Source organism: Pyxicephalus adspersus, chromosome Z, assembly GCF_032062135.1.
Source record: "Pyxicephalus adspersus chromosome Z, UCB_Pads_2.0, whole genome shotgun sequence".
NCBI classification, from domain to species: domain Eukaryota; kingdom Metazoa; phylum Chordata; class Amphibia; order Anura; family Pyxicephalidae; genus Pyxicephalus; species Pyxicephalus adspersus.
The window spans coordinates 10,857,617-10,869,266 of NC_092871.1; the positions used below are offsets into that span (position 1 = coordinate 10,857,617).

Sequence of the window (11,650 nt, forward strand, 5' to 3'; positions counted from 1 at the left end):
GATCTTTAGATTGTCATTTGTCCAGTTAATTTGCTCTGAATAATCATTCGAATACCCTATTGATCTGTTGAGGCTACCATAAAGCTTGTTTGTTCGACAATCCCATTGAGTCCTATAACAATAAAAGAAGTGGGCAAGCAAAGGCCAGTGCTAAGTGAAATGCCAGTGACATGCCCACTCTGAAGTTCTGCAAATACTGATACCAACCAGAGGTATAATTAGGGACAGGCAACAATTAAACTTTTATGAAAATTACATGCAAATTGAATGTATTTCAAGCTTACACAATTTGCATGTGATTTGTTGAATTTTCTGCATCTCTAGTTACTGAACAGCGTGGTGGACTTGAATGAAGATTATCATGGTGTCCAACCTGCATTTTTGCAGGGAGTATATAACTGATGGCTGCCCTCTATTTGTTCACACTACACTTCCATGGTTGATTGATGAAACAAGCCGTAGAGTTGATTGTGTGGTTTAGGATGTAAAAAAACATGATGGAATGCAAAGGTTTAAGGCTACATACACACGTCAGGTGATTCTCGTCCGATAATGGCTTCAGGGCTGATATCGTATGAGAATCCGGCATGTGTACAGCGCTCGTCGTCTGGATGACCGTCCTGGCGGATTCCATGAATGAAGGACAAGGAACGACCGTAATGAAAGCGAAGGGGAGAGAGCGCAGCGGGGGGACGCTCCATCGTTCTCCATAGAGCAAAATGGCTCTGTATGTACAGCACTCGTTCATACATCGTGCTTCTTTTGTCATTGGAAAAGATCGTGAAAGATCCTTTCCAATGACAATTATTGCACGTATGTACCCAGTCTTAGTGTAAATATGTTAGATTACAGAGAAGTCATTAAAGAATTAGCTGTGACCACACTAGTTCTGTAAAGTGAGACTCTTCTCAGGTCATGGTGCTCAATACTTCTGCAATTACTGGATTAGAATGATATTGGAACAATATGAAGCAGCCATGCTGCCAGTGGAACTTATATATGAAGAATCAACATGCATTCATTGGTAAGCCATTCACATTTCCTGCCTATTTCTCCTGGCCTTACGAGTTTTTTGTTACTTTGTACTTATTGAGACCTGCTGCTGACCCATCAAATACACTACTCCATGAATACCATTATGGAAAGGCTTCTCTGAGGGCAAAGTTTGGTCTACAAACCACCAAGTTCAGCTGGGAACATTTTAGACCAAAACTGCTACATCTACCTTCATAAACCTTCTTGTGCCATGAGTTAATTTAATATTCCTACATAGGGAATGTATGAATAAAATCAGATAGTCAAACAACTCATACAACAGGTTGTCAATACAAACACCATGGCCTGAAGTGCCAAAGTTATAATGGTGCCTTGTTAACCAGAATTATGTCTATCATTATCTGCCCACATTTGCCACAGGATATCATTTCTCGCATCATCAGATTGCTTTCCTAACTCTTGTTATCAAATTGAATCTCCCTGATCACATATCATTTATAACCTTTGGTGGAACCATTACCTAGAGTCTGAGGAATTAATAAAATATCTTTGTAGCCTTCACAGTTTGACTTGCGCTTAAATTCATCCATGCAGCCTTCTTCTAACTGAGAGGAGCGTGCTGAGAAAGAAGATGGAAATGAAGATAAATTAGGAAAATATACGAGGTGGCTGGTAAGTAAAGTTACCTACACATGCTCAATAATTGCCACTGGAAACAATAATTATTGAGTACTGAGTGAAAGTAGAAGAAATGTGTGCTGTACACGCAACTAAGTGGTAGGCACCCCATTGTGTCCTCCTTATTGTGCAACAAAATTTAATATAATAGCAGAACAAAAAATCTTCCAAAGGACAGCTGTTTCAGTACCTATTGTCTAAAAAATGTTTTCCCTTAATTTGGAGAGATTCTTTTTACTCCCTGGGCCTGATTTATTAAAAATGGCTGGAGAGGATACTCTATCGTCAGTGAAGCTGGGTGATCCAGCAAACCTGGAAATGATTTGCTATTATCAAATGTTTTGAATCCTTGACCAGATCTATTCCAGGATTTCTGGATCACCCAGCTTCACTGATGAAAGTGTATCCTCTCCAACCTTGGAGAGCTTTAATAAATGAAGAAATTTCCTGGACTACCATGAACCCAATATGGTATAATGATGAGGCTCTAGGATGTGGCCACAACAGCCTGGGCTCCCAGGAGGAGGGTTTATTAATGCTTGTCATTATTTACCCCAGAATACTGATGAGATTTTGAAGAAGTACTGCAATGTACGGTTCTTTTATTCTGGAATTGTTGCTGGAACGCTATCTTCTTTTCCAGATAGACAAAAGCAGGAAGATTGGTTGGTTAGCCATATTTTTACGATAGCTTAAGTTACTTACAGTAAAGGAGGAGCCTGTTGGTGCTGTTATCGGTTTCCTTCAGGATAATGCAATCGGAGCAATGACAGGAGAACAGCTCAGTCAGTCTGTCCGAATGTCCTGCCAACAAGATACAATTAGAACTGGCCAGTGATCACCTACATTTATATAATACTGCTGTGCTGATTGCTCACCTTCTGTCCGGAGTTCTGTGCTGCCCTCACTTAGCAGGTAGATCCACCTACGCGGAACGCATGAGCCATCCTTACTAGAGGGACAGAGAGCAGTGTAAGCAGGAGAACAACTAATACCATGCAGAATATTGTATAGTAAGTATAGGTGAACAGGTTTTTATGGATAATTTCAGTGACTTGTATTCGAGTATACAGTTACATTACATTTCAGAATTAAATTTACAATACACCATCATCCTCCTTTAAAGGAAATGTATGTTGTAGGAATTGCTGTACAGAGGCTGCCCCTAATAAATCTTGCTAGGTGCAATGGTTTGAGGACTTTTTATTTAAAGTACTGGCCCAAAACAACTGTGTAAATAAAGAGTTCTGATTTCAGTGGCTACATATGTTATAGGTCTGTGACCCAAAAAATACATTAATGGTGCGCAGTTTTAGAAATTGTAATTTAGTACACGTTTTGGACAGAGGAATTAGTTTGTAGAAAGTTTGAAAGAGTCTAGTCTGTAATGCGGTGCCATTCCTGTTCTAGGTTGAATATCATCAAATGTTCTTATACTTTATTATAAAGTTTTATAAATTGATGTAATTTTGTTTAATAAAAAAATATTTATTCAAGGGAGTTTCAGAGCACTAATGGCCACAGAGACAGAGAGACAGAACAGCAATGGCTTCCTGCCTTAAAGCTACGTACACACGTCCAATGGTTCTCGCCCGATAATCAGCTCAGGGCAGATATTGGATGAGAATCTGGGGTGTGTACAGAGCCCATCTTCCATCGTCTGAACGACCGTCCTGGCGGGTCCACGGACGATGGGACAACGAACGATCTTAATGAAAGTGAAGGGGGGGAGTGCACATTAGGGTTCCGCTCCGTCATTCTGCTCGGTCGAGAAGAATGGTGCTGTATGTACAACACTAGTTCATGAATCGTGCAGTTGTTAGTTGTTGGAAAGGATTGTGAAAGATCCTTTCCAACAATTATAATTGCATGTGTGTATGTGGCTTTAGGCTCCTTTTTCTTCCTAAATACATTAAAATGAGCCATTAGATAAGAGCCACTTCTGATAAGCCATGCATCTGTGTGTAAAGTTTAGCTGGAGAGGCTAAGGTCTGTAAACACTAGACTTTTATCAAGAGATTAATAAAACTATATAAAAAAGAACCTACCTGCTAACATACAAGAGTCCATATTTAGCTGACTATATTTATCTTAAAACATATTTTTTTTTAAATTCTGACCATAATAAAAAAATGTACAAAACACTTTACATTCCTTTTATAAAGACTTGTTGGGAAAAAGTTTTTGCTTACTTGTCCCACTGATCTTTTCTCTATTTAAGAACTATCATAATTGACAGTTCCAGGTGCCCGTGCCCCCTGCCACATGCTGTGGTTTCTTCTGCCCTGTAGTAATGAAGAAGCCAGCGGACAGAACCACAAAGCACATCAGGGGACCTAACATACTCAAAGTGTAAAATGTGAATGTTTTTAATAAAAGATATAAAGAAAGTAGGAAGTGGGATAGGGGAGAATAAGCACTCTTCATCTGGAGTCATGCCTTTAAACATTTAATAACTCTTCAACTCTCATTTTAATGTGGCCATAGGTAAGGCTGGTCACATTTCATATACAGTACATAATACAGTTCACTACATGTTCTAATGGATGCATGTGGACAACACAGACCTTTAATAATGCTATAATGCAAAGTAAATAAAAAAGTCTTGATCTGAACTGGCTGGTCATTGGAGAGTCAAACTAGTGACGTGGTAGGATATGGTATATGGTGGTGATATGCTTCACCGAACATGCCCAGATGCTATTTAGATTCAGTTTAATGGGACAGGAAGTCATGACTAGAGAGCAGGACAGAAACAGGGACTTTAGTTTTCATCCGCAAAAAGTGCTCTAGGGATCCCTTGCTATAGACTGTCACTGTCCTGGATTCATTAATGCTCTCTACTTCTATAATTCCATCCTGTGCAGGGGTGGACAAAGGGAGGTGCAAAGTGTACCCCTGCATGAGGGTCCTGGACCCTTCTCAGGCAACAGGGACCCCCTAGAAGTGAGTCGAGAGGGCCCAAGTCAATTCTGCACAGGGGCTTACTGCATCCACCACTGATCCTATGTATGAGATCCTCAGGACTAGAATAAAAGGGGATGATAGACAGAAGATAACAGATAGAGAGCAGGGATAGGGTGATAGAGACATACGGTTTTCTCACACTCTGATGGATGCTGTGAACTCCAGTTTTTCTCTCTGGGCGCTTTCCTGGACGGTGAACTGGGCGTTATCCATGACTTTGAAGATCTCCAGATCCTGGCTTTTTGGATGTGCTGCTGCGGCTAAGAAGTGCCACCTCCCCATGTACTGCAATGGGAACTGCCAGGAGTTTAATATAAAGTCAAGCGATGGAAAAAATATCAGTCATAAAGATCACATTGTGAGACCTCCAGATTTTTGTACAATTGCACAATCTATGGGTAAGGGTAACAAGCAGAATTTATTCTGGGGTGCCAAAATAGTACATGATAATATGTTATCAAACATTATACATTAAGGCTCGGTGTTATGCTTTAACGCCCCGACTTCTTTTGACCTGCTTCTAACCTGCTTCAGCTACTTTTTCATTCCTATAAAAGTATATGAGGAGAGAAGGAATTCCAAAGTGAGAAAAGCTTAGACATTGGCCCTAAAGCAGGCTCACAATTTAAAGACCTTTGACCAATAATTGCAGTTTATCACATAAAAAAACAACAATCCTTTCTTAGGAAAATGTTTCCAAAATGCAAATTACTGCTAAATTTGTAACATATCTGATTATACCTATTTGATTTTATGGCTCAATTCTATTATTTTTGTTTATTTTTTTGGAGTAGGGATGGGTTTAAAACTTTAGAATTATTTTATGAGTCAGGACAGGAAATGAAGAAAAATTAGAGACACAAGCAATAATAAATATACAGTAAAGTCCCCAATATCCGGCACCCAGGGGGGATTGATAGATTCCTGGTTAATGTAGTTTCTGGTTCCTTAAGAGTTACTAATAAAATAGTACTATTTAAATTAAAATAAATAAATACTCTCATTATAAAACAATAAAGGCACAATAGTGATTCAGTACAGTATTTGCAGAGTTTGTCGAGTTACATATCCATGTATAGTCATGTATGTGCAGATTTAAACATTTCTTGTGATAATCTACCCTGCACAGGGATTTCCTAAAGGTGGATTACAAAACACTTTCGGAAAGATATGACTATGGCAGGGACATTAGATTGTGACCCCCTTAAGAGACAGCTAGTGATATGATTATGCACTTTGTAAGGCACTACATTAAATGTTGGTACTGTATAAATACAATATAATAATAATGTTAACAAACTGGTAATTTTGCAGCATGTTGGAAAATGTCTTTGTGAGTAAACAGTGCGTTGTTTCACAAAATCAGAGATGTTGCATCCACCTGTGATGATACTTAGAACAATAATAATGAGTGCATGGGAAGATATCTGCAATCTACTACAAGTAGATCCCATTGTTAGAAATTAGATATTGTTTTCATTCCTTTCTTGCCCCTTCTGTGACCCACCCAGAGATAGATTAAGATAGAATTGTGCCCAAGTCAAGGTAGCAGTTTTGGCCCCCTCATGTTGATTGACATGGAGATCGCTCTATTTGCAGTACCATAGGCTCCCATGTAGGTTTGTTGACTTTGTTGTACATTCTTATCTAATCTATGGAATGAGTGGGGAGTACAGAAGATACACCATGTGTACACTTTCAAGACCTTCATTGATAGCAGCTCCATTAACAAACTGTTAGATATAATGGGGGAAAGAAAACATTTTCAGTTGGGAAAGTGTTCTAAGCCAGGAAATTAATCAATTGAGTAGATCACACATTTCCAATGAGTCTTTTTTTTTTAGCAACAATTGTATGAAGACAATAATGTTTGTGACACAATGTTGGTTGTTGATACATTACACACAACCTTGTCTTGCTCATGAAATTTCCAGCATTAAACTAATATTGGCATTGGTCTTGTGGAAAGGAATTCTTGGGGAGTTGGGTTAGGTTTGAGGATTTGAGTTAAAGATAAGCTTTCGCAGGTAGGTTGATTGTATATGTTATCTGAGAGGTTTGAGAGTTAATGATTTGGAGATTTGGGAGTTAAATTAAGGAGTATGGATTAGATATACCAATAGGGGTTTGTCTGAATCAGACAGATTAGATGGGGCAGAATTGAGGCTGTGTTGAGGTTAAAGAGGAACTTTACTCAAAACCCAAAAAAACAAAAACACACTTACCTTCAATTCCGCAGGGCAGTTCGATCACTCCAGGGGTGTCCAGCATCGGATCACGCGTCGTCTCTCCATTTATCCTAAGCTTCTGCCATAATCTGATTATGGTACATACTTACCAATGTGCAGCCCTCCAGAGGCTATGACCAGGATCTATCATTGCTGCATCCTCCGAAGGCACCATGGCGGATGCCAGCTCCATGGCGGACTTGCGTAAAAATTACCAATTCTTTTTGGCCATTGGATAACCACTAGTGATGTAACGTGTACGCAGGAATTACACCGTCTCTGGCAAAGCTCTATGCTATACAGCTCATGGACCATACAGTGTAGACCTTAAACAAAAAGCCATCAGAAGCAAGGGATTTCTTTTGTACATGTTGTTTTTTTGAGTTGAGTCTGCTTTAAATGTATGTACAACCAAGAATTTTTTGGTTAAGTAGGGAAGGCTTAGTTGGCTTACTTGACTACATTTAAGTTTTTTTCTCTTTTTCACTCTTTTTTTTCACTTTATTGTTACCAATATAGACAGTGATGGAAAGCCCAAAATGTTATAATTGTTGAAAAAAAATACAATTTTACAATGGGCACACTTTAGTTGGTGGCAGCTAAGAGTACCAGTCATTATAGATATTTTCCTTCTAACTGTTGCATCTCCAGGACTTAAAGGTAAAGAAAATCTTCCCAATGGGCCACCAAACCAAAAATAAACTATCAGGGATTTTAACCTCTTCCTACTTTAACCAAAACAAAAAACAAAAGTGTTGGCTACCCATATACTTCCTCTACAAAATGCATGTGAAATATTCTTGCATTTATTGCGTTCATTCTGCCTAGTACTAAGAATTGCCTATGTTACTATTCTAGAGAGCCGATCACCACCTTCAGAAATGGCATAGGATGTTAAGGGTTTGGCAATATTTCTAGAGTAGGTTTCTGTCCATTTTCCCTATTTCTAGGAATTATCTATGTTACTATTCTAGAGAGCCGATCACCACCTTCAGAAATGGCATAGGATGTTAAGGGTTTGGCAATATTTCTAGAGTAGGTTTCTGTCCATTTTCCCTATTTCTAGGAATTATCTATGTTACTATCCTAGAGAGCCGATCACCACCTTCAGAAATGGCATAGGATGTTAGGAGTTTGGCATTTTTTGGAGAGTAGGTTTCCGATTATTTTTCCTATTTCTAAGAATTCTCCATGTTACTATCCTAGAGAGCCGATCACCACCTTCAGAAATGGCATAGGATGTTAGGAGTTTGGCATTTTTTGGAGAGTAGGTTTCCGATTATTTTTCCTATTTCTAAGAATTCTCCATGTTACTATCCTAGAGAGCCTATCACCACCTTCAGAAATGGCATAGGATTTTAGAGTTTGTCACTATTTGGAGAATAGGTGCCTGCCCATTTGTACCTAATTGCATTTTGACCATCATAAAATACAAGAAGTGAAACCTAATTACTTTGGTTATGTGGTCTGATGGTTACCTGCGTCCTATTGATGTGTGACGCTGATAGACGGTCCTTGGTGTCACAGACGGAAAGGGAGTCGATGAAAAGTCCATAGAGGTAGAGAAAATAACACCAAGCAGTATTAAGCATTTCTGTGATGGTCCCTCCACAACAGCTACAATATTGCTGCAAAGGGTCTCTTTGAAAATGACTCTTCCACTGTCCTTGTGCCTCAGCTCTCTCCTGTTATCTCTCAGAACCTTGCTCTTTTCACTTTTTGTTTATTTTTCCCACTCAGAGACCCTTGTTCTCTGTGTCTGATAATCATTAACTACAACTCTCTCCTCTTGTTAACAAAGGGTTCAATGGTCAGTTCAAACATTACAACATTGGAAGACCCTGTTCCGAGTACAAGTCCTGAAAAAGCTGAAGAAGATCACTCTCTAAACAAAGAAAACTTTTTGAAGCACCAGTTTAACAAAAATGAATATCCTGTGTGGAGTTTGGTGGGTTGAACCATGTACTGGTTTATTTACATAATCCCTGGAGCTCATATGTCTTCATTAGGGTTCTGGCTTGAGAATCGTTCGTTCATCATGTGGGTTGAGACATTCTCAAAAACTCTATGGAAGGTGAAAGATCCAACTCTCTTTAACCTTGGGGTTTTGAAGGTCCTGCCCTGAAAAATATTAACTAGGAATTGCCTTCAATTATTAAGTGAACTTGTTGCTTATCTCATATAGGGCAATGAAACAGATTCACCTTAATTAAACTATTGGCAACATATACTTAGTTTTTTGGCTCTTCCCTTTACTCCATTCATCCAGTGGGAAGAAATGTGTATACACCTATGGAGTCACAGCTTATATAGGGTAATAGACCCCACATGTGACCGTTCTAACTGACCCAGCACTGTCACATGCTCCTCCAAATGTGAAAATACCGGGTATTTCTTTGGGTCCCGATACTAAAAAAAATAGAAGGAAACATCAGTATTTACTAAGAAAGAAATCTGTCATTTTGCCATGATTTGGCTTTTAACCAAATCAATTATACTATAACATGTCTCTGTATTGAGTTTAATTTTAAATGGTTTCATATTCTCTATATATAGAGGTGAAAAATTTTAAATGCAAAAAGATATAAATATTTTATGATTTATAATCCGAAATACTTATGTTGCCTTTGAGAATAGTAACAGAAGGCCAATAGCAAAATGTCCCTTTTTTTTAGGATAAGAGCAACATCTACGTAATCAAATGCACAGCAACAAAACAAATACCGCCTACCTGACTATAATCAATGAAGCCAGCAAATCTGTCCTTCATGAAAGGGTATTCCTCCTATTTTGTTTTGCAGTTGTGCTGGAGCAATCAGATTGGACAGCAGCAAAGTGTTTACAAAGGAATTCCCTTCTCCGATCCCTGAGATTTAAAGATCCTCATACCCAGCTAAAAATTTGGAAATTCTTTGCACCCTTTGCATCTAGAAGCAGCCACCTTCATAGATCTGAATAACATTAAAGAAAAAGTTAGATAGGAACACTCCAATGACATTACTTAGACAATAGAGAGGCTTCTTTGCATAACAAATTTTACAAGGATAACATAACATTTTTACCAAGTTGAAATACACCTTAACATTATATGGTTTACACGGTAAAGAGGCACAGTTGTGTGTAATAGTTTACAGAATATAGAAGCTTGCTCACATGAATTATCTTTTGGGAAGATAGATTATCTCACATTTCATAGTTTACAAGCTAGAGAAGTACTTTTATATGATATGGTTTATATGGTACAGAGGCTCCGGCAATGAAAATAGTTCACAGCGAAGATTTGCATCTAAAAAGTGCAAGTACTGGTGATACCTAAGTTGTTTGTGACAATTGTTTTTATACCTGCTGTTCTCAGCTTTGTACGCATGTACATGGACTTGTATGTATGTGTGTGTATTTAATATTAATATTTTTATTATTAATAATAAACAGGATTTATATAGCGCCAACATATTACGCAGCGCTGTACTTTCAATAGGGGCTGCAAATGACAGACTAATACAGACAGTGATATAGGAGGAGAGGACCCTGCCCTGAAGAGCTTACAATCTAAGATGTGGGGGAAGCAGCACACAATGGGAGCCAAGATATGTAGTGCTGGGAAGTAGTGACAGTTTCACTGACACTTTTGTTTGGCTTTTTGGTGTTTTTACATTTATTTAAAATATTTTATTATTTTCTTTTTCATTCAAATTTCTGTTGCCAAGGTACAGAAAATACCACCATTGGCTGGCGTTTGTGAGATATCACTATGATCCGTGAGGTTACCCGGCTTACTTTGTAAACCCAGAACAGTCCTATGAATACCAGAATGAGTTGGGAGTATGCTGGATGACAAAGCTTCGCCTCTGTATATAACATACAAGGGGTGAATGTTTTCACTCTAGGACAGTTACTAATGAAGTAAAAATAAAGGGAAAAAACGAAAACTAACAGCCATATTATTAGTTATAGCATATATTTACATAATGCTATGTTATATATTATATAAGCATTTTATTACAGTGAGGTTTTTATACACTTTATAACAGAAGACACTCATTGGAGCTCATCCTCCATGTGACCTGTCCTACAACACGGCAGGAGTGTAATCAGGGCGGAAGTAAAGAAACAACAGGGACGGCGTAAGGGCGGAAATGGTCCCTATGCGCTTCAAAAGCCGGAAGTCGCTCACATATAACCTTCGCCCTCTGAAGCGGAAGTCTAGCAGTAACAACCCGGAAGTTGGCCGGCTGCTCCTGTTTGCGTTATAGCGCTTGATTTTTGGAGTTTGTGGTTGCCGGGGAAGCCGGTATAGCAGGTAAGACCCTTCGGGGGTAGTGGGGGCTGTATTAGGAGGGAAGGAACGGAGGCTCTGAGCTTGTACACCGCAGCCCGTCTCTGAGCGGTCATAGCACAACATGGCTGCTGTCTTGTCATGTACAGTTGTTCTCAAGCTGATACTGAATCATTTCCACATCCTTAGAAATTAACCTGACGAGGTGAATCCGAATCCAATCTTAATTTCCTGGATTCAGTTGTGAGTGCTTTGAGAGTTTTCTGTAAATTAAAGAGAACCTGTCATTGCAGCTGATTAAAGAGAACCTGTCACCATAATCATATGCAGACCTCTCCCATAAGATTCTATGTTTTATTTATCATCTTCCATGCATCGTGTTTAGCTCGTGCACATTTATACACCATAAATCTAGGATTCTCCTTCTCCATAGAGGCCAGAGCAGAGTAGCTGGGCCGGCACAGTCTAGGATTCTCCTTCTCCATAGAGGCCAGAGCAGAGTAGC

General features: G+C 38.9%; 2 protein-coding genes across 2 annotated transcripts in view; one reads left to right on the forward strand and one right to left on the reverse strand.

Moving 5' to 3' along the window:
- Positions 1-1,516: 1,516 nt before the first annotated feature.
- Positions 1,517-8,582, reverse strand: APOM (apolipoprotein M; the record flags this gene model as incomplete). The annotated part of the gene is given in 5 exon segments (XM_072430766.1): positions 1,517-1,615; positions 2,380-2,478; positions 2,553-2,626; positions 4,781-4,938; positions 8,348-8,582. Coding segments are annotated over 5 exon segments (544 nt in total), but the record flags the coding sequence as incomplete, so codon positions are not given.
- A 2,480-nt stretch (positions 8,583-11,062) lies between these two features.
- Positions 11,063-11,650, forward strand: part of BAG6 (BAG cochaperone 6) — a gene marked incomplete in the record, with an annotated part of 23,802 nt that continues 23,214 nt past the window's right edge. The window contains 1 exon segment of the mRNA XM_072431672.1: positions 11,063-11,169.